General features: G+C 43.8%; 1 protein-coding gene across 1 annotated transcript in view; it reads left to right on the top strand.

The window, feature by feature from the left end:
• The window catches only part of SHISA9 (shisa family member 9), a 298738-nt gene extending 275227 nt beyond the window's left edge, over positions 1 to 23511 (top strand). The window contains exon 4 of the mRNA XM_037069019.1: positions 19561 to 23511. Within this exon, the coding sequence (XP_036924914.1) occupies positions 19561 to 19940 (380 nt within the window). The 3' untranslated portion in view covers positions 19941 to 23511. The remainder of the gene's footprint in view (positions 1 to 19560) is intronic.
• The last annotated feature ends 487 nt before the right edge of the window (positions 23512 to 23998 follow it).

Raw genomic sequence — 23998 nt, 5'->3', positions numbered from 1 at the left:
CAAATATTTTAGAAATGTTTTCCCCCAAGATTGAAGTTGAGAAGTGTTTCTTGTGATAGACTGAGCCAAAATGTCACCAAAATTTTAGTGAAGCACATGACTTCTCTGGCCTGAGCCACCCATGTGAGGGGTGGTTCCAATGTGAAGACCTACTTTGTGGTTCCTCATAAGTTAGTGTTTACAAGACAGAGGTGTTCGTCAAAATATCCCTAAGTGTCACCTGGTAGTTCAGAGAGGGGTGAATCCTGCCTCCAGAACTGGTGAAATACTACCTTGTTTAAATTATCATTCCTAATGGGCTTTGCAAACAGAAAATTGTTCCCACATTTCCATTTCTCTCCCATTGGCCCCAAGTCCAGTTTTTCCTCTAGGTGTCTGAGAGTTTAAATCCTTGGCCACCAAAGGTACCTGAGGACGAGCCCTTTAGATGCTTCAGTGCAACTTTGGTTACCTGGTGAGAGAGACAGGATGAGCCAGCATGATTGATAAATGCTGTGGGGCCTTTGTTTTTAATTCAAAATTATAATAAGAAAATATTTTCTTTTTTACGATTTGACAGGTGATGGACTATTTTGCTGGAATCCTGTTACATTTTTCCAATAGCACTTTTTAAAACCACAGCAACAGCACACTAAAACATGGTAGAACTTCTCTCATCACTCTTCTGTTTGGTGTGAAAACCCTAAATGATGCATAAGGACATCAACCATGTACTGACCTCTGCTAGTTACTTTTTATTTTAAGATGTGGCAGAAAGGGAGCTAGAACCACTGAACTCCCAAACAATACACCTCTGTATTAGTATCAACATTTTGCAAATTGGGAAGGTGAGGCTCCGTATAGTTGAGTAACTTTCCCAGAGTCACGCTTTTACTAGATGGCAGAGATGAGAGTCATATTCAGGATTGCCTGATTCAGAATCCTATGTTCTTTTAAAAAAATGATGCTGTCATTTCGTAGAAAGACAGCAATTTCTGGCATCAAAAGGACATAACAACAACAACAACAAGATAGAAGAGGTCCATTTTCCTCTTTTTGTAAGGGAAGACTTAGTAAAGTATTAACTGTTTTTCATTGTTTGATGGCAAAAGTTTTCCCATGCTGATGCATATAATTGAGATATAACATATTTAAAGTATACTCTGGTTGAAGTATAATTTATATGTAGTGAAAGTACACCGATCATGATTTCATAATTTTATAGTAGTGTGACTACTGAAATATACATACCCTAGGGTAACCAGCATCCCAGTAAGGGTAAGAAATATTTTGCTCTCACAGAAATTTCCCTCATGCCCCCTTCTTCTCAATGCCTTAGGCCCATCCCTTTTTAAATAAGAATTTAATTTGTCACCCCCAAAGTACGTATCTAATGTGTAGTGGTGCCACCAAGTACACAGTGAAACCTTAACTATATGTTTTGAGAGCCTATACGCTGTCTGATTAAGTGCCCTTATTAGCAACCGATTCATGAAATAAAACTTGTCATTGCCTTGCTGGAGCTAAGACCTGGCTTAAGCAGTGGGAACAGGGGTGACTACAGTATGGCTCCTGCCTTCAAGGCAAACTAATGGATTTGACTTGGGGGGTGCAATGGCTTCTCTGAGGTCAGTGACTCAGTGATGGTCAAGCTTGTGTCCACCCACACAGGAAGATCTGGGGTCACATAACTATTTCCAGATGTCAATGACGTCGACTCAGAGGAATAAGAAACATGAAGTCATCTCAGGCGGGTCCCACTTAATTTTAACTTTGTCACTCTTTTTCTGTCACTCCAATTTCCCCTCTGCTGTGAGTGATGAGAGTGTAGAGTTCATATCCGCAGGGGGAATGTGGCAATTTGAGCCTCCTTTGGCATGCCTGAGAGGCCAACCGGAAATGTTTAAATGGGGCCAGATTTGTGCCCTGTAATCATCCAGATCACACACTGTTCCCTGTGTCTACTCTCAGCTGGCAGCCTAATGTATCTCTGGAAACTACGCAGCAATGTTGAGAACTTCATTTTTCCAGGTAGATTCCGAAGAAAGAAAAGGGGAGCTGGTGGTAGACACTGATTGGTCAGACCTGCAGCCAATGAGCAGAAGCTGCTACAAAGATAGGTGGGCAGGTTTGCCCTGCTTTGAGTAAAACCCAATATTACAGAGAAAGCCTACCAAGGACAAGCATAGGGTGCATACCAATAGCCATCTTTTACTTTATGAAAATGGTCCCCGTGGGGTTCTGCTAATAATGTGAGAGTCCCTCAGTGCACATTCAGAACCTCTGAAATGGAATTCAATTTGGAGAAACTGATATATAACCCAAATTCCAGGCATTATAGATTCTCAGATGACCAGCTTAGCTTTTACGGTAATTGGTGTATCTTAGGAAAAGTGACACCTTGGAGAAACTTGAATGCATTCATTCATTCAACAGCATTTTTCAAACACAGCTGCCTCCCAGCGTTTAAAGTTGCAGTCAGCAGAGCCTGCCCCTACCTTGAATTTGACACTAATAATGCATCTCCTCACCTTTTCAGGAGGGGGATTATGGTAAAACAGGATCAAAATTTATCTATTTTCAACAGTGTTGTCATTAACCAAAGTCACCTCAAGTAACTCAGATTTTTCTCTGCTTCTTAGATAGTTGAGATTTAGGACTAGTCACTGCCTAAGAATTCTCTCTCTTTGCATTGCTGAAAATATCTAGGCCTTTTGTGGGGTGGGGGGGTGCTTCTTTTGAACCTCTGAAGGCTTTGTCTTGCAACTGCTTCAAGGCCTTGCAGAAAGAGGTGCTCACACTATTTGATTTGCACATTTGGTCTTTTGCCCTGTTCCCTGTGTCCCCTGAGGCCTGCCCCCCTTGGAGGTTCCAGCTGGGGCCTCCAGCAGCACCTGGGTGTGAGGACAAGGCAAAACCGGGAAGCTTGAAACAGACCAGCATCTCTCGATTATTATTTTTTAGGAAGTTCTGATGGTGACTGGGCAGTGGCGACACTTAAGTCACCAAAAGGTATCGTATGGCTTTTTCTAGCTCTTTTGTTACAGGTGTTGTCGGATTTGATATTAATCAGTGAAGGCACAGAGAGTCCTGGTGTCTGTCAACGACCCAGTGCACATGTGTGTCCATGTTGAGTGGACCTGCAAGTCTGTCTAAGTTCCAGTGTATAGGTGTTGTGTGTGTTTGTGTGTGTGCATGTGTGTGTTGAGGGGGAGCCTGGTGTGCTATGAGCGCATTGTTGAAGAATTACTACTTTGCATTTCCCAGTATATGTTGCCTGACGGAAAATGTTACTCCCAGAAATCATCCCAGATAAGACCTCCAGGAAATGTTGCTTTTTCTCAGAAAGCTACTTAGGGAAAATGGCAAAACAGAAGTAAATTAATGCAGGGAAAAAACATAACTTCTGAGGGAGAGATAAACAGAAAGACAAACCGTTCCCAGGGTCTTGGGAATGACTAAGCTTTTAGGGAACAGAATGCTATTTTCAACTTTCCTGAGGTAGCATCAAAAGTTAACGAGTTGGTTGACTTGAGCCTGTTAACCAGCTGGGCAAGCAGGAGGAGGTAGCTATAGCTTGTTACTGCCCTACTGTGCACCGGAGTGCTATGTTATCATTTAATTCTCCGATGACCCAGTGGTAACATTGGGTTCATGAACCCGATGAACATAGGGTTCATTCCCGTGTGGAGATAAGGACTTGGGTATCTGAGCAAGAATGTCTCACTTGCCTAAAGTCACAGGGCTGCTAAGTGCTAGTGCTGTAGTTTGAACCTGTGTCTGTCTGCCTGAGGGTAATGCCTAAGTTTTTTCCCACTGGGGTGTGATGGAAGCAGCTCTTTCAGAACAGACCTGAACAGACGTGTCTCTTCTTTTTCAGTCCTGGTGCTTTGTTGGATTGGTGGTGGGGAGGCTGTAGCTGACCCAAGGAGGTGGAGGTAGTCACTAAAAAACCCTTTAGTGACTTGAACAGGGGGAAATTAGAAGACATTGCAGGGCCCTAGCATGGATACTGGCATGGCCCATTTTGTATTCTCAAAAGATAGTTCTGGTTTCCAAGTAGAGACTGAATTAGGAAAGAGTGGACGGACACTGCTGACACCCACCGGGAGGCCCTCGCAGTCATCCAGGTGGACAGTAACCTGAACCCGGGTGGGTAAAGGAGGGAGAGAAGAAAATAGAGTGGAGGGATAATTAAGAAATTGTGGAGTATAGTGAATAACTGTGTGTGGGTGAGGAGGAGGGAGCAATGGGCCCACCAGAGGCTCACTCATCTGAGCCATTTGAGCACATCTCAGCGTACCCTGGAGGGCTGTTAAAACCCAGATCCCTGGGCCCCACCAGAGATGCTGATTCACTGGGCCTTGGACGGTACCCCAGTGGGTTGAATTGCTAACTCGTTCTGGGTTGATACTGGGGTGATACTGATGCTGCAGGTCTGGGGACCACACTTCGAAAATCACTGCAGTAGAGAAATTTTGTTTGGAAACTAAAACCCGTTGATTAGGTCTCCAGGTATCTTACTGTGGGCTGAGGGTTCTGAAGAAGGGACTTTGACCACAGCCCCAGAGGCTCAGAAACAGCCTGAGCTCTTGGGGGGTGAGGGAGGAGGGAAAGGAGCTATACTGCATTCCCGTATCAGAAGACAGAGCTTTAGATCCAGGTGTCTAATGAGAATCTCTTGACTACTCAGTTGTTGCCTTGAGGAGGCAGATTTTTGGGTCTTGCATTAAATAATAACTGTTCACATGTCAATGTCCATTTTTAGAAATGCAAACAATTTGGAACATGACAGACCTACTAATTTGAGGCACAAACTTTTTTTCCCTCCCCTGTGGAAAACAAAGCCATTATGATTCCCGTGACAGCATTTGGAGGCAGTCATCATCCCTGTCCTTATATCAGCCTGTTGTTGTCTGGTTCATTTAGAAAATAGTTCAAGGCAGGTCAAAAGCAAGGTCTTGGAAGCTGTTTTTCTACCCAAACTGGGCTAATTTCACCTGTACTGCTAAATGCACCTTTATTTAATCCTGCCTGCTGGAGAAGAGGGCAGGGGGCCGGCAGAGGGCCAGGCCAAGCTCCCGGGGAGTCGCTGATCTCCTCTAGCCTGTAGACCCCGAGTCCTGAATCTCCATGAGGCATGATAACAAAGCTGGAGAGTTTGTACGGCTCCCACCTCCCACACCCTACCACCTTCTTGAATGAGAGACATAAGCAGGATGTGATGGGCTTAGCCCCATACACACCTGGGTTGTAACCCCATCATTTGGTATTCTTGTTACCTTCTCCAAGTCACTCAACTGATCTGAGCCCCTAGTTTTTTGATCTGTAAAATGGAGACAACACCATGTAAGAATGAGATGAGACACTGTGTATAACACATGTCACAGTGCCTGGCATATGGAAGGTATATATACATGAAGGCCATTTCTGATATTATTACTATTATCAGGAGAGCTAATGAAGGGCTCTGAAAAATCTCATGGTAACAAAAACTCAAACTCTTTATAAACCATCATTTTTCAAACACATTTGATGTCTGATTTCTTCAGGAAAACCAGTTAGTATCTTAACATCCTGTGGCAGGAATGTTGCTAGGAACCCACCTTGGGAACATGGGGAATGAGCAGAGAAATGGGCAGTGTTACTGGGGGAGGCTGGATAAGGAAGGGGTAGCTGTGAAGAAGAAAGGACAACGTCCTCAAGATATAAGGTTTCTGCTTTTACCCACATTGACTGTAAGTCATTTTGGAAGTAACTCCATCAGCCAGGACAGGAAATGGCAAACCTTCAGGAGTGATTATAGAATAGTACCGGTTTGCACTCTCCTGTGATCACTCCTGAAGGTTTGCCATGCAGGTCGCCCCCTAGTGGTCAGTGCTGTTGCTCCACCCGTGCCCAACCTGGGGAACTCCTGGCATATTTGTTGGAAACCCAGGACAGAAGGCACCACCACCTCAAGCCCATTGGACTCTCTTAATCAATATGGAGGAATGTCTTTCAAAATCTGTTTATTTTGCAAAATGAATCTTTGAACCCGACCTGTCCTTTAGTCTAGCTCTGCTGCATTGCAACACTGAACTTAGGGAAAACTGCCAGCACGGTACTGTGATTTAATCGCTCTGGCTCTGATTGGAATCAGGCTGTATGCAAGCCACTCGTATGCTCAGCACATCCATTTCTACCATTTCCAAAGCAGAAGCAATGATAATATCCATTCTCCATCGGGTTTGGGGGAGTAATGTTATGAAACAATGCAAGTATTGCATTTCAATGAAGACAATAAAGAAAATACACTTCACTCAGCTTTTCTGCTTTTGCAGATAAAGGAACTGAGTCCCCCTGAGGTAAATGATGTTGCTCAAAGTCACATGGGAGAATTACATTACACCCAGAACCAGGACCCAGGCTTCAAAGAGTGGCTTAAAGACTTGACCCAAAATTACTGGAAATGCTTGCTCAAAGTGTAAATCTTAGGCCCACTCAGCCCTAAGGAACTGGAACCACTGGGTGAGGGATCTCCACAATTTTTTCACTAATTTTTAGAATGCACCTCTGGATAATTTTATGGACACTAAAGTTTGAACCTACTTTTTTCTAAGACCCAATCCTAGATACAAACATAATTCGCCCTTGAACACAAATTTTTACATGCCAGCATTCCTCCAGACATGATTTTTTGTTGTTTGCTGAAATGAAACTGTTTTCTTATTGGGATTTGAGCTGGGGCTACAGCTGAAAGATAAGGCAGTGGAGGTGAACAGTATTGGATTAGCTGTCTTACTCGACTACCTATTATCTGTGGCAGAATAATGTAGCAGCCAAATCACTTCAAGGAAAAGTGATATTGCCTTGTCACCTGTCTTAATTGGGGTCAAATGAGATAATGTTGGTAAAATGGCTAAAACAATGTCTAGTACATAGTAGGTACTCAATAAATCTTAGTTATTCCTTTTTTCTAAAAAAAAGTGATATAGTTTAGAGATAAATGTTCACCCAAGAGATGCTACAGAAGATACAAGGCAAAGAAAATGTGTAAATTGGGCTACAGTTCCGTTGGAGCACAGACCTCTAGGGGAAGAACTCATCTAAAAGCAGCCCTAAAACATGATTTCATGAAATTCAGTCTTTAGACATTTTCTAATTTGAGTTATTGGTTTGCTGGTGAGCCAATACAGAGCAGGTGGGGGATAAGAAGGTGATTTTTTAAAATAAAAATCAAATCCCATCAGCTCCTGAGTTCAGCCTCTTTTGAAAACCACACAGCAAGCACTGAAATTTTGATGAACTTCCTTGGGAACCTACAGGGCATGAAGTCAGTCAGTGAAGGAGATTCTTTGCTTTGCAGAAAATTCCATTATAGCAAAACTGAAACAAGCATTTGAGTCACTTGAAAGTATGACTCTCTGAAGCTAAGCCAGCTAAATCTCATTCATTTCAAACTTCCCCAACATCTTGCATAGTGCCCACAGCACATTGTAGACACCCAACGTACACTCGATGAGTAAATTAGGAAGTGAAGTTGGGCATCCTGTTGTCTTTTCTGAAGAGGCACTGGGATATAGCAGCAAAATCAACCAGATAGAAGTCAAGAGAACTGTATTCTAGACCCAATGCTGCTTGTACACTATTGGTGTCCTTGAACCATAGCTTCAGTTGCCTCCACTATAAAATGGAAGATTTGGATCATAGCTCTCAATAACCCTTTCTTTCTCTCCAAGTAAAAATCCCAAGTCTTGCTCTGATTGGCTTGCCTTGTTGGGTGCCCACCTCTGAACAAATCGTTGTGATAAGAGGAATTTTGATCGTTCTTTGGTAGTCACTGAGAAATAACTAGGAGGCAGAGGAGTTGAGGGGCTCTGCATCCAGGCCACATAGGCCAGGAAGAGTGGAGAGGTGGACCCCTACCTTAGAAATCAGGGATCTTCCTGGAAATAGGGCGAGTAAATGACTGGTATTTGTATCAGTTATCCCTTGCTACAATAGTGCTATGTAACAAATGACCTCAAACCTCATGGCTTAAAAATTCTTTTTAAGCTCAGCATGTATTGAGACCAGGCATCTTTGTGCCTGTGATACATGCTGATGTGGGAGGTTCTTCTAGTCTCAGCTGAGTTTGTCCATGTATCTGGGGATGGTTGGATATTGACTGATCTAGACTGGATTTAACTGGAATGACCAAGATGACTTGACTCTACTCCAGGTGTCTTTTCTTGTCAGAGAGGGTAGCCCAGACATGTTCTCATGATGTGGAGGAGAGCAACCCCAAATCAGCAAGCACTTTTTCAAACATCTGCTTTTTCAGTCACGTCTACTTACATTCATTAGTCACAGGGATGAATTCAGAATCCAGTGGTGGGCAAACAAGATCCTCCTTTTGGGGGGAGGTAAGTTTCAAAGGTACATAAAAGGAGTGTGGGTACAGAAAAGGGTCAAAAGTTGAGGTTGTTCATGCATTAACCTAACACAGGGTCCCAAATATTAAAATTATCTGCTTAGAGATGGTCCTGTGCTCCAGCAAACTGGAAGGAGGTACATAGGATTAAGGATAGCTAAACTTTTCTTTTCTTTTTTAAGAACTTTTTAAAAAATATTTTATTTATTTATTTTTAGAGAGAGGGGAAGGGAAGGTGAAAGAGGGAGAGAAACATCAATGTGTGGTTGCCTCTCACCTGCCTTCTACTGGGGACCTGGCCTGCAACCCAGGCATGTGCCCTGACTGGGATTCAAAGCAGCAACTCTTTAATTCTCAGGCCTGTGCTCAATCCACTGAGCTACAGCAGCCAGGGCTTAACCTCTTCTGCTTCATTAAAAAACTACCAGTTGGATAAAATTTTATCAGCTGGGAAGATGATCAGAAGACAAACCACACACTGAGTTCCTGAAAAGGAATATCTCTATCTATGGAACAACAATGTAGGATGCATGCAAAGGCAATGGATGAGTGCATGGTTTCCATCCAAGCCCTTCTGTACAGAGGGCGCTGTGGTCAGCCATAGCTGGAGCATGAGCTCATCCACCTTTGTCCAACAGTGTCTCCAAAAGTGGTGACTGCATAGCAGGACTGCCTAAGGGGAAAGACGAAGGGCTTGAGGTCTCAGAGGTCTGTCAGCAGCAAGACATTGAGAGAGGGCTCCCTGCAGCCACAACAGAAGGGCTCATGGTACAGCCTGGACAGCTTCAGTACAAAGCTCCAGCCAGGCACTGTTTCAAAATCCTCTCCAACGAAGGCAGCAATACCTGCTGTTGGGAGACCTCAGGGTTAAGATGAAAAAGGGCCAGGTTTCTGGACTCTGATTATTAGTTTTCTCTCTTAGAGAGCTATGGCTTCAAGAAAGGTATGGATGGGGCCCTGTGGGAAGAGCCCAGAGCCCTGAGCTTCATTTGGACCTGGTTCAAGTGTGATTTTTTTTTCCCTACTTGTCTCTCTTCAGCAAGGCCCAGGAGCAAGTAAAACAGGGCTAATTTCCCACAAATACAAACCTTCTCATCTCCTCCCCAGCCCTCTTCTTCCTGGGAAGCTAGGCTTTCTCCCTGCCTTTCTTGTTTCTGCCTGCTGAGACAGCCTCAGGAACCTGCACAACTTTATAGAATATACTTCAAAAGAAGAGAAATACCTGGGTATATTTTAACAACATGAACTGTTCCCATTTTCACTTTTTAATTCAGCTTGTGAAGGAGCAAAAAATGAGACCCGGAAAATATTCCTATGTAAATAAAAAGTAAATACTGCCCTACTATACCAAAAGGCACCCAAATACAGTGGCCTAAAAGAAAGAAGTCTATTTTCCTTTCATGCTGTAGCCTCAAGGGTCCAGGTTGGTGGGGAAGCTCTGCTCCAGGTCATCACTCAGGGACCCAGGATCCTTCAACATTGTTGCTCTACTTACCTTTACCATGTTATCCTTTTCTGCATTGTTAGAGCTGGTTGTTGGTGTAGCTTGTGAAAACAGTGAAGAGAGAACACCCAAGGCAAGCAGTTTTAAACAAGGAAGGTGAAATGAAAATCGGATGCATCACTTTTACTAACATTTCATTGGTGAAGGGTTAGCCACCTGCCAAATTTAGCTTCTGAAAAGGCTGGAGAAATTTCTTTTGTAGCTAAGTGGCCATGCATCCAAGAAAAAAGGTAAATTGTATATACATATGTTGGGGACCACCCTGCTTGGTTTCAGGAATTGTAAACTGTCTCCCATGTCTAAAGCTGTGAGGGACCTCCAGAATGCGAGCCACTGAGGAGACAAGGCTTGTCGCTGGCAGCAGATGCTGCCCCTGCTTCATCTCCCTACCCCCAAAGTATGGTCGGATGGTCAGAGACAGGTGAGACCCCTCAGAGGAGGGGCAACCTAGGCCAGACACGATCACTTGGGAGGCCATCATGGAAGGACTCGGGGGTGGGGGTGGGGCTGCAACAAAGAGGGAGGAATGGACCCTCCCGCCCCACCCCACCTCCGGCTGTGATGAAGCCTGAGTCCCCATGTCCTCTGGGAGAAGCGCTTCCTGGCTCTAATCCACTTAAGCCTAAAAACCTATGATGGGGAAGGTGGTGCAAGCCTTGTGCTGGGAATGACGGGCTCCCTGGGTAATTAGGCCTGAGAAGGAATATGTGAAACCCTGTGAGACCTGCTTTGTTTAAAAATGCTTTTAGTTAGATGATAAGGGCTAAGCAGAAAAAGAGTTTATGTTCCCCAAATTCTGTAGCCTTTTAGCTGACAGGCCCTGATTTAGAAGAAGCCCTAGTGGTTCTTTGCATACTATCTACTGTTTACTGCTTGGCAATGATTAATAAGCTGTAGCTGAACTCCTATGCAAAAATCCCAATAAAAGCTTGACTAGGCAAGGGTTGGAGTGCTCTCTCTCCCTTTGAGGGACTTGCCTGGCCGCTCTCCCCTTGAGAAGGTGGTGAGGCCATTCTGAGGCTCTCCTCCCTTGAGGAAGTAGCCTTGCTGGCCCTTTTCCTTCACAGGACTTGGTAGTTCGTGTGAATTTGTCTCATGTCTCATCCATGACGCCGTGGGCACTGCTTGTCAGTGCACACGTCATATGTACACATACACATATATACACACAAACACAGTTCATTTGTATTATATTCATATATATCATATATGAATAATAGGAGATGGACACTATTGTTTTGGTTGAATCAATTTTCCATAATGAATCTCCTACTGTGTATGTATGTTAAATGTAAATGCATATATATCCTATATGAATATTCATATACATATGAGTCATAGGATACATATGCAAAAGGAGACTCATTATGGGGAATTGGTTCATGCAGTTATGGAGGTGGAGAAAGCCCCATGATCTATTGTCTGTAAGTTAGAAACCCAGGAAAACTGGTGGTATAATTCTAGTCTGCATCTGAAGAGCTGAGGACCAGGGGAGCTGATGCTATAAATCCTATTCCAGAAGGCTGGACAAAACCAATGTCCCAGCTCAAACAGGCAGACAGGAAGGATATGCATTCTCCTTCCTCTGCTTTTTGTTGTATTCAGTCCCTCAAAAGAGTAGCTGATGCCCATCTACATTGAAAAGGGCAGTCTACTGAGTCCTCCATTCAAATGCTAACCTCACCTAGAAAAACCTTTGCAGACACACTGAGAAATAATGTTTAATCTGGACAACCCATAGACCAGCCAAATTGACATATAAAATTAGCACAGACCAGATGATCAGAAGATGAAGCACCCTACCCATTTCTAATATTTTAGAGAATGTCATTGGAATTGAAATATATCCAGTGCTTTTTCTCCCTTCACCAAATGCAAATTATGGTACCCCTACTCTGTGCCAAGTGCTAGGTTTGGTGTTGGGGATACAAGAGTGAGCAGAGCGGATATGATCCTTTCCTGATTGGAGTTTATATTCTAGTCAAGATAATACACAAGTAATTAAGAAAGATGATTTCACATAATGATACAAGTTAAGAACATATTAAAGTACGGAGAAGTGATAAGAGCAACTAGGGATGAGGAGCTCTGTTTTGACTGGGTCATCAGGAGGAATTTTCTGAGGAAGTGACTTTTCATCAGAGAAACAAATGACAAGAAGTATCCAGATATACAAGCAAAAAGAAGAGCATTGGGCAGAGAAAACAGCAGGGACAGAGTCCAATGGCAATGAGGCGAAAAGCTAGCTTGGCGTGTTCAGGAGCAGACAGGACTCTTGTATGAACTGTGTTGAATAGTGTCCCCTCCAGTCTGTCTCCTTGGAACCTCAGAATGTTGACCACATTTAGAAATAAGGTCTTTGCAGATGTAATCAAGTTAAAATTAGGTCACACTGGATAAATGTGGATCCTAATCCAATGTCCGGTATCCTAATAAAAAGAGGAAAATTTGGACACATGGACACATGCACAGAGGACCGCTATGTGAAGTCAGAGACAGACTGGAGTGATGCAGCTACAAGGTGCAGAATGCCAAGGATGGCTGCATCCACCAGAAGCTGGGAGAAACAAGGAAAGACCCTTCCACAGAGCCTGTAGAGGGAGCCTGGCCCTGCTGACACCTTAATTTCAGACTTCTGTCCTCAAGAACTGTGAAAGAAGACATTTCTGTTGTTTAAAACCATCTTGTTTGTGGTGCTTTGTTATGCCAGCCCCCTGAAACTAGTGGGGCTGGCCCCATGCCACTCTGATGGGTTCATAGGCGTGGAAGAGACGGAAGTGGACAAGTAGCCAGAGGCAAGGTCATGTAGACTTTAGGGGCCACTGCACATAACTTGGGTTTTATCCATAGGGGTGATGGGAAGATTAACTACTTACTTTCCACATATTCTTGGGCCAAAGACAGGGACAAATGAGGAATGGCAAACACTTTGGTTTGCTTACCAGGTGAAATCCATCAACTGAGGCCCAAGAATATCACCATGTGAGAATGAGCTGTAGGAACCCCTCCTTAAGATATCTTTGGCCCAGAGAAAGAATGTAGGTGGGAGGCCACCTGCCAAGACCCTCAGATGTGCAACTTGTTTCGAAAACTGGTTATTACCTTGACTCTTTCATTTCCACAGAAGCAAGGCTCCATCCCACCTCACACCTGTACAAGTGTCTGCTGCTAATTAAGAGAGAGACAGATGGAGGAAGGTACAGTTTAATTTTATACCCTTGATTCCTTCAAGGCAATTAGGCTCATTGGAAGGAAAGCACCTTTTTCATTCTTTCTTCCTCTTTTTAAATGAAGAAAAATCAAACTGGAGAGAACCAGTGTGGTTGAAAGGCTCACACATCTGTTTCCTGGTCAGCTTGTCAGCCCTCTGCCCACGAGGTACCAGAGCTGATTAGGTTAATGCATTTATTAATGGGGCTTACAAGGCTGTTCAATGAATCTGTTGTTTTCTTCCACAGTGAGTTTTTTTAATACACTAAGACAGGGACCACGCTGCACAGAGCCAAGAGTGTTCACGTCAGCACTTCTTCCACTCCCCTGGGGCTAGAGCAGAGATGACCAGAAATACTGGAGAGAAGATTTCAGGAAAATTGCATTTCCCAGTTATGGGAACAGCTCACCCATCATCAACCACGGTCTTGCTGAAACAGTCTTAGAAATAACTCTTTGAAGGACAGTTTTGTGCCCCAAGCAACACATCTATGCCTGCTCCTCACTTCTCTAAAACATCTCAGAGTCTAGTAAACGGAGGATGGTTAGACAAACAGATGTGAATGATACAGTCTTGCCTCCAGGATGTTAGATGGTCTGGTGACCCTTGATTTCTTTACTCTACCACATGAATATTGTTTCAGTTTCTTGAAGACACCATGTTCCTTCCCACCTGAGTGCTTTTGAAAATGCTGTTCTGTATCAGTTATTTATTTCTGCATTACCAACTACCCAAAGCTTAGTGACTTAACATAGCAACTAGTTATTGAGCTTCTGCTTCTGGGTCAGGTTTTCTGCTTTGGGCTGGATTGGTTGGTCTTTGCCAGGCTTACTTAGGATCTGGAGTCAGCTGGCAGGTCATCTGATAGCTGCATGGTTTTAGATGGCCTTGCTAAGTATCTGGCTATGAGCAGGCTGTTGATTGTGGTGAACATGGGCAACTGGCATACAGGTGTCTCATCTTGCAGGAGGCTAACCTGGGCTTCCTTCTTCATGTGGAGGCAGAATTCCAAGACCCTGAGAGCAGAAGTTGTAGAACTTCTAAAAGGCCAGAGTCAGGGCATGCCTGACATCAAAGCGAGTAATAAGGCCAGGCCAGATTCAAGGGATAGAGGAACAGATTCCACCTATTTTTTTAAAAAATATTTTATTTATTTATCTTTAGAGACGAAGGGAAGGAGAGAAAGAGAGAAATATCAATGTATGGTTGCTTCTCGTGAGTCCCCCGCTGGGAACTGGCCCGCAACCCAGGCATGTGCCCTGACTGGGAATCGAACCACGATCGTGTGGTTCGCAGGCCCACGCTCAATCCACTGAGCTACGCCAGCCAGGGCCAGATTCCACCTCTTTATTGAACAAATTGCAAAAATGTATGGCCATATTTGCTGTATATCATGTTCCTTCACCTGCAATGCTGCTTCTGTGACTCTTTACCTCCAGATTGCAGCTACATAGCACATTTTCATCCCTAATCAGCTCTTCAGCACAGGCAGGTCGATGCCCCTTCTTATGCCATTTCATAGGGCAAAGTAGATCCTCAATGTACATGGTGGGAGGTGGGAAGCAAAGAGGAAAGGAAGAAACGGGAGAAGAATGATTGGTTTGGAAATGGGCCTTCTTTGTGTTGAGCAGGTTGCCTGGCACAGTGTGACTGCTCAATAAATGTCTGTTGGATTTAACCCAATTCTTCCAGAGGCCAGGAAACAAAATGTGTGTACTGAATAGTTACTATATTTTAGAATTGTGCCATGCAGCTTATATATCTCCAAATTTGTTCCTCGCTCTAAACCTGAGAGTAGTTTATATTATTCCTGTTTCACACCTAAGAAAATAGAGTTTTAAGAAGTTAAATGACATTCCTAAGGTCTCATAAATTCAGATGTGTCTGGTCACAGAGCCCACAGACTTTCCCGACCACTCCACTCTCATATCACAGACTAAACACTTTGTGTTCAAGGAGTACCCAATGCCAGGTTCACCAAGAGATGAGTTCTCTTAGTGGAGTTAAGCTTTCCCATACCTGCATTGATGTGGCAAGAGTGTAATGCCTTTCTGACTATTTTTCATTAGAACTTTTTGAGAAGACATTACCCATCTCAGCTGTTGGAACATCTACTTCATAATCAATTTTCTCAGATTGTCAGAAACAAGAATGCTTGAAGGCATTCCTCACTCTGAGCAGACTAGTCCATTGTCTGGAAAGAGAAACATGGGGATGAATGATTCTGGATCATACCTGGGGACCTAGTGACACTGAGTGAGACTTTTAATAAGAGATCACTAGGAGGAAAGGGGGAAAGGAGTATCCGCTCCAACTATTGCGCTGATATTCTCTACTCTGTGATGGTATTTTGCTCACACATTCATTCACTGAATGTGTATTTATTGAGTATCTAATATCTTCCAGAAACTAGTCTAGACGTTACTTAGGCAATGGTGAGCAAAAATCAGACCTGGCCTTGTCCTCTTGAAACTCTACTGGGAGAGAGAAACAATAATGAATGAACTGCAACAGGCAAGCATGATACATGCCATGGACAAGAGCTTACTGTGGTGGGATCTGACCTTGTCAGACTTCCTAGGAGGAAAATCTGACATGAGAGCCACCTGGGAATACCAGGAGTGAGATGGGAGCTCACTGTCTTTTAGTTCTTTACAAAAATATTAGATGCTGGAGCTCAGACTGCAGCTTTCATTGCTATCTGCACATCAGAATCACCTGGGGGTGGGGCTTTATAAAAATCAGTGCCTGAGCCAGACCCTCAGAGATTCTGATTAAATTGGAGAAGGGGCCCAGGAATCTGAAATCTTTAAAAGCTCCCCTATGTGATTCCTGTGTACTGCCCAGGTGAGAGTCACTAAGTTGTACAGATGGAAAGATACAGTCCCCTGCTCTTGAAGAACTAGGGGTCCAGTAGGAGGACATAGGTGTGAATATGGAACATTATTATAAAACAGCACGGTCAGTACTAAGATAGAGAGAGCCGGGGTACCTGAGGGAGCCTCAGGGAATCAGGAGGAAACACCTTAGCTAAAGTCTTGAAAGATGAGTAACAGAGTCTCACACAAGTAAAGGGGTGGGACAGCTCATCTCCAGCATCAGGTTCTCGTAGCAACTCAGAGACCTCATTGTACCCGTAAGACCAGATATTCTTCATAGCACTCATCACATTTATCATTTTATGTAATGTGGGAGACTATTTGGGCACTATCTGTTCTTCCCTAGTAGAATGTCCATACCTTGAGGGCAGGGACAAAGTCTGTTTCAGATTCTGCCGTGGATTTTTAGTGTCTAGCACCGCCCCATGCCTACTTGATGAATGACCAAATCACTGAACAAATTGCATGAAGAGGTCTGGGTAGATGAGTGACATGGTCAGTTTCGCATTTTAGAAATATGCCTTTGAGTGCAGTGTGGAGACTGGATGGGGGGAGGTGAAACTTGAGGCAGGGATTGGAGCACTACTCAAAGTGGGGTGGGGGAATGGAATAGGTGAGAGAAGTATTTGTTAGGCAAGGCTTGAAGGACTTGGTAATTTAGCAGCTGGGAGAGAAGAAGAGGATGAAGCCATCAACTGCTCCCATGCTTGTGCCTGGAGTTGCTAGGGAGTTGGTGATCCCATGCCAGAGAGAAGGACAAGCCTGAAGAGGGGATCTGAGTGATGTTGAAGGGTGCAGTCTTGGCCACATGGAGTGGGAGATGCCAGTGAATCTGTCTTGTGTGTAACTAACTGGATACATAAACTTTGAAATTCAAGGGGGATATCAGAACATCGTTTTATAGAAACTTCATGGCATTAGAAACTTGGAACTTCCTCTGGAAGGCAGAAAGATGGGGATGTAATCTCACTCACGCCAGTTTAAACAGTGCACGGTATTTCAAGGACATGTGCTCTTAGTATCTTCAGTGGCAGACTCTCAGGTTCCTGTCGGCTTTGACATTCTGTATCTTCAGACAGCTCTAGGATTTATAAGGAGGATGTTCCCTTGAAAGACTGTATCTCTCAAGGTGATTTACATTAACAGGAACAGACACCCAACTTAAACTGCCTGTGACCCAAATGAAGCCAGGAAAGTAAGCATGTGACTGCCTGGGGTCTTGTGTGAGAGTGAGCCTGAGCAGAGGCCACACTTGCCAGGAGAGAGCCCTGAGATGAATGAATGGTGTCTGCTATGGACACAGAGGGATGCAGTATATTTTTGCCCACTCAGTTCTGAAACAAAGTTTTCCCTCCACGGCCTTTCAAAGGCATCAAATTAATGACTGTTGGACTTAGGTTCTACCCTGGCTCAGCCACTAGTAGTGGTTAGCCTTCATTGAATCATTTCACATGCCTGAGTTTGACAGTTTTGTATTCTATCAAGGAGGGGCTAAAGTCATGGTACTTGAAAGGATCAAATGAGAAAAGAAACATGGAACTGTGATAACCTCTATGAAGTCACATAAATGCACATGTGTAGTGAAACGGGATGTTGTGAGTGTGGATGAAAGAGCAGCAAATATTTCTGGTCTTCCTAGAGATGTGAATTCAAAGATGTATTGGTAAGGAATTGATTTAAAGAAGTATAGAGGATCTTTTAAGGAAATAATTGTAAGACAAAAACAATAAAAGGAGGTCTCACAACTTTATCAAATAAGTAAGGAAAGGGAGGGAGGGAGGGAGGGAGGGAAGAAGAAAAGAAGGAAAGAAGGAAGGGAGTGGAGAGAAAGGGAAAGAAAGAAAGAAAGAAGGGAAGGGAAGGAGGGAGGGAGGGAGGGAGGGAGGGAGGGAGGAAGGAAGGAAGGAAGGAAGGAAGGAAGGAAGGAAGGAAGGAAGGAAGAAAGAAAGAAAGAAAGAAAGAAAGAAAGAAAGAAAGAAAGAAAGAAAGAAAGAAAGAAAGAAAGAAAGAAAGAAAGAAAAAGAAAAGAAATCAGTGCTGGAGAGTGTGGTGAAATGGAGTGGAAATTGGTATGTTTTGTAGCACAGTTGGCAATACCTATCAAGGGCCTTAATAATATTCACACCCTTTAAAAGTAATTTCACTTCATATAATTCATTTCAGGGCCAGATAATAAATATTTCAGGCTTGTGGGCCAGGCAGCCTCTGTCATGGGGACTCAAATCAACCACTGCAAAGCAAAAGCAGCCACAGGCAATAGGAAAATGAATAGGTGGGGCTGTGTTCCAGAAAAACTTTACTTTGAAAAATCAGCGGTGACTGGATTTGGGCCATGGGCGATAGTTTGCCATCCTCTGGTGCAGATTAGGAAAATATTTTTAATGCTATTCTAAATTCAAAATTCTAAGTGCAAAGAGAGCTTTGGTCTAGAAGATTCTCATCTCAGCTTTATTTATATTAGCAAAATATTGGCACAACTTGAATGTTCATCAATAGGGAGATTGATTAATTTTAATAGTTTCATTTATTCTGTAGGCATTCAAATCTGTTTATTAATAGTTTATAACAACCGGGGGAATGCTTGATAGAATATTACATGAGAAATCAGCTACTTATAATGATAATTATGATAATGTGCTAGCTCATATCTAAGTTCCTTACACACATCGTGTCATTTAACAGTACAAACAGCTCTATGAAATATATGCTTTATTGTGAATATTTGCCTTACGCAGAAGCCAATGATGGTAGAAGTAATTTAGCCAGAGTAGTAGTTGGATTTACACTGCTAGTAGTTGGAAGAGTAGAAGTTTGAATACAGGTCTGCTTAACTGCTAAAAGCAAGCAAAAACACTAATAAAAAATCCCCCATTCATTCTGTTTATTGAGAAGACCAGAAAAAAGACACACTCAAAATTTTTTTTTTTATATCAGCTCTCTTAAATGGTGAGGCTAGCAATTTCTCCACAAGCTCAATATTTTCTCTAACAAGAAGGTGTCATGTTCTTTATTTACTTTTTAAATTTTAAATTATTTTATTGTTTTTCAATTGCAGTTGTATTTTCTCCCCACCCTTCCCCCGCACCCCCTCCCCTGCTTCCACCCTCTCCCTTGGTTTTGTCCACCTGGCCTTTCTAGTAGTTCCTGGAAACTCTTCCTCCCACTCTCCCCTCTGGCTATTGTTAGATTGTTCTTAATTTCAATGACTCTGGCTATATTTTGTTTGCTTTTTTCTTTTTCTTTTAATAACACAGAAAAACTCTTGCATTTGATAAGAAAGCCAAGGACGGCAGAGTGTTAGGTGTGACTGGTGGGAGAAGTGTTTATTTGAGACGGTCTGGAGATGCTGTTGAGGATGCCCCACCCTATGGTCCTGCTCTTGTTTGTGAGAAGGACATGCCCCCGTCCTTCCTTCTGTCTGTTCCAGGTGGAGTTTCTGGTGTGTGTCTCGTTTGAACTTCTGGCCCACTTGGATGAGGTTTTCAGGTTGACTTGCCAGTCCCTAACTCACTCTCTCTCTCTCTCTCTCTCTCTCTCTCCCCCTCTCTCTATTCTCTCCTCCTCTTCTCCGTCCACCTGTCCCACTGTCCAGCGGACAAGGTAAATGACGACTTCTACTCCAAGCGCCGGCACCTGGCCGAGCTGGCCGCCAAGGGGAACCTACCTCTGCACCCTGTGAGAGTGGAGGATGAACCGCGGGCCTTCAGCCCCGAGCACGGCCCCACCAAGCAGAACGGACAAAAGTCTCGCACCAACAAGACGCCCCCACATCCCCTGGCCTACAATTCCACCACCAACTTCAAGGGCTGGGACACCAACGATCAGTCTCTGCGGCGGCAGGCTTACGGCAACAAAGGCAAGCTCGGCACGGCTGAGTCAGGCTCCAGCGACCCCTTGGGAACTCGCCCCCAGCACTACCCGCCCCCACAGCCATACTTCATCACCAACAGCAAAACAGAAGTGACTGTGTGAGCTTTTGCTGCACGGTGCATCCTGGAGAGCACAGTCAACCGAGAGGCAGAAAATAGTCCGGCCCACACCCTCCCTGGCCTCCCCCGACACAGGCCCCTACACACTCACTCTCCACACCAACTGACCAGAAACCTACTGATGACAACGGAATCCCGTTTTTCTTAGGTCATACCGAACGCGCGTTGGCGGGCAGCTGAGCAGGAATGAAGCATGGACATCCAGCAATACAGCAAGGGGAACACTGAAGCACGTTCTTTCGACTTCAGGCCCGAGGTTGCCGACTCACCTGCCCAAAGCTGTGGGGCTAATTTTTTCTTTTCCTCTTAACTTGAAACTAAAATCCATGATGAAACATAACAGTAGCACAATTTAGAGAAATTGTCCATTTGAGCACATATACCATTTGCCAGGAGCTGTCTGTTTCTGGGTGAATGAGCCAGGGTGCAGTGGTGAGGTAGAAAATGAGGGTGGACACTCAAGATGAGTGTACTTGAAAAGAGGAGTCATTTGGGGGGAACCTATGCACATTATAAGCATTTTCTAATCCCAAAAAGTGGTGACGTGGACACATAATTTTGATGAGCGTGAGACAGTGACTGGACCCTAACCATTTATAGTCCTTTTCATATCATTAACGTTGGAAGCAAAAAACAACACATACTCAGACTCACAAAGTGTAAATGACCCTGAACCCACCGACAGCGATGGGAAAGAAGGATGACTTTAGGACTCCCATTAAGACCATGACCATGGAAATGGGAGGGATGGGCTTTTATGGCAGGCAGGGGGGGTCCAGAGAGTATTAAATAACATTTTTTAGAAAAAAAGAAAAAGAAAAATGAAATATAAGCCTACTATAAAACAGACAAGAACAACAAATTCAGTTTTTATTCCAAATCTTCAAGACTTAGGAAATCAACAATGACATCAAGAACAATTGAAAGAAATATCACAGCTGAAAAGTCAACAAGAGGCGAGCAGGGGACCCAGAGTGTCCGATTTCTGGCGTATCCCCCTTGCCTCTGAGACGAGACACAGACACTAACCAGTCCTCCACTGTCAATCTCCAGCTCCCTTCCCTTCAGCCCGTTGCCGCCGCCGCTGCCAAATTTCAACTGCTTTGGACTGAAAATGTCATAAGCGTGGGTGGTGCCTTCAATGTGTTACTGTTTAATGACAGTCATATTTCCCAAGTGCAACCTGTGTTCTTTTAGCCTCCCTCCCTCCTGTTTTTCTGCAGTGGTAGATGTTTTCATCTTCCCTTTTTTGGTGAGCCCACCCCGTCACACCCTCTGAGAGGCTGCTGCAGTGTCAGGGGCATCTAAACACTGAGCTCTCCCTACCTCCCATGCTGTCAAAACTCCATGAGTTCTACCATTTTACACCTCCCCAAACCTGTCAAGCTTTTCTGCATCCCGTTATTCCCAGGGACCCTCTGGACCACCTCTCCAGATACTCAAGTGCGTTCATCTCCTGTCCAGAATTCCCTGAGGTTGTTTTCAGGTTGGTTCTCGTGGCCAACAGACCTTGGGTGTCCCAACCAAGGCAAGTTTCATGCTAGTTCTATTTCTTTTGTGAAAGACCAAAGAGGGTTGTTGAGAGATAACGGATTTGCATTTAATGTGAGAAATTTTCAACTAGTCCCTAAAGGTCTTAGCCAGGTGACAGGAATCTGTGAGAGCCCCCTAGCTGTTCTGGTGTTAGAGGCTGGGTGTGGTCCCCAAAAGACTCTGAGCATTTCCTGGGATGCTGAACTCCAGGTTGTGCCTCACTGAGCTCTCCCTCTAACATCATGGAAACAGGGAAACTTGATGGGTCTTCTCCTATCCACTCCCAGCTGACCTGGGGATGTTGATAATTCTTGTATTTCTCTGGGCTTTAGTCTCCTACCTGACGCATGAGAAATGGAGGCCTGGTCAAGCTTTTTAAGCTTTTTGAAATAGCAAAACTTCAGCCCACTTTAAAAATGAAATTGCACACAGAAGTCCCTATATAGGATCTCATTTCATAATGGACAAGGCTCTGTATAGGACGAAACGGGTGGGAGATTTAGTGGCCACTTTCTCAGCCTCTTTGCAGGACCCCAGGGCTCCCCAGAGTGGAGTAAACACCCCTGGGCTTGGTTTCCTTGACTCAGTTATCTGTGTACTTGCAACACACTTTTGGCATCTCTGTATCACTGGTCCTGTATTTGTACCTAACTCGATTCACTTTTAATACATTTGACTTTTAAAAGAAAAAATTCCTGCCATTGTCACAAATAGAAAACCAGTATCAGTCACTCTAAATAGAAAGTAAGCATAAAAATAAGTACAAAGGCAACAAAGCAGCAGTTGTCAAGTTCCAGCCAGATGCTATTGCCTGTGGAAGGGTCTGAACCTAGAGTCTGGTTTGCTCTCATTCTCTCTCTCTCCCACCCTCCTTTTCTCCCCTCCTCCATCTTCCTCATCTCTCCTTTTCTTTATTCAAACAAGATTAGCAGATACTAAAGAACTGTTAAAGATATGCCAGCATCTAATGACAATTTTTTCTCCTTGAAGTAACCAGATGGACTGACAAAATCACAAAGGAAATCATCTCCTATGTGACTTATTTTAATTAGTGCTATGTCCATATACTACTGAAAACCATTTTGCGTATGCTAGCGGTGCACAGCCCATGCTTCAGGAAACACTGGGCTGCCTTATCTGGGAGGTCCGCTCTAGCTCAAATGTTCTGTAGTTCTTGGCTCCCTCTTAGCTCAACTCTGCTCCTTGCCCTCGGTTCACTTCATCTCACTGATATCCCAACCCTGATTAAGGTTTGGTCTCTAAGTCTACAGGATTTTATTTATCCTCCATGTTCCTTCTCTTCTGAGTCAACATCATGCAGTGACTTTATTAATTGGGGGTCTGCAGCCACAATTTGGGCAGCAAAGTTGCGGCATGGTCAAAAGGATGTAGCAGTGATGAGTCTCATGACCTTCCAATTGGATTTGGGAACCAAACCTGGGTGGGGGAGTGTAGCCAGGGAAGTATATTCTTTGGCCTCCTTGGGGAAGGGTGGATAGACCTCATGATGTTGAAAGAGGATCACAAGAGATGACCTAGGGAACTGTGACTGCCATGGATCCACAAGGGCCCAACAGCTAGAGAAGGGAGACATAGAAGAGAAAGCAGAATGAAGCAGAGAGACTGTTCTTTCCCCATCCCATGCCCTGACACTAGCCTCTACTTGCTTTTACCTGTCCCAACTTCCAACCCCATGGGACCAGAGTCTGACTTCCCTTGGCCCTCCCAGAGCGTCCCAGCCTCCATCCGCCTTGGGCTCTGCCTGGCCTCCCCATCTAACGCTCCCCAGTTTTTTGTGCAAATGGAGCATATTTTATGTGCAAATATTTTAGTAACCGTATGTTCTGCAAGTAAACCTGTGTTAATACTTGTCAACAACTGCAGAGTTTATGATACCAGTAACACTTCCTACAATGAAGAAAAAACATTTGTTTGTTTTTTAAGAATGTTTATTTGTAAACATATGTATTCACTATATTAATATGAATTTCTTACCTGGCAATAAAACTGATTATATGTGATGCTGTTGGGGTTGCCATGGATCTTTCTAAGGTTCCGTATTCTAACCTGAGTTTTCATCAGGACACACCAATATTAGCATGGAGAGCTACATTTTTAATACTTGAAATGTGTGGGAAATCTTTATCAGTAAAAGAAAATTTTAGTTAATAGCAACTTACACAAATTTTCCAGGACACTTTTTTGCTTGAAGCTTTTCTGATAACTCTGTGTTATGTCTACTAGGTCACTCCCTGTCTTTAAAAAATGTCCCATTGCTAGGTCTCCATATCATAATTAAGTTTCTTCTTAGTAAATCTTGCTAAGATTTGCACTTTAGTTTTGTGTTTGTCTGTTTGTTTTACCAGTGACCAGGGTTGTAAAACATACAAATATTAAAAAGATGGGATTTTGGATTCTTTCCCTACTTACTAAATTTTATTTCTTGCCTGGCTTCTGTTAGCATTAAGTTTGAAATTTTCAGATAGAAATCTGCCTTAGTACAATTCC

Source organism: Sturnira hondurensis, unplaced genomic scaffold (genome assembly GCF_014824575.4).
Source record: "Sturnira hondurensis isolate 20B ecotype Veracruz unplaced genomic scaffold, ASM1482457v3 Scaffold0018337, whole genome shotgun sequence".
In the NCBI taxonomy this organism is placed as follows: Eukaryota; Metazoa; Chordata; class Mammalia; order Chiroptera; family Phyllostomidae; genus Sturnira; species Sturnira hondurensis.
This window is presented reverse-complemented; position numbering and strand designations above follow the sequence as displayed.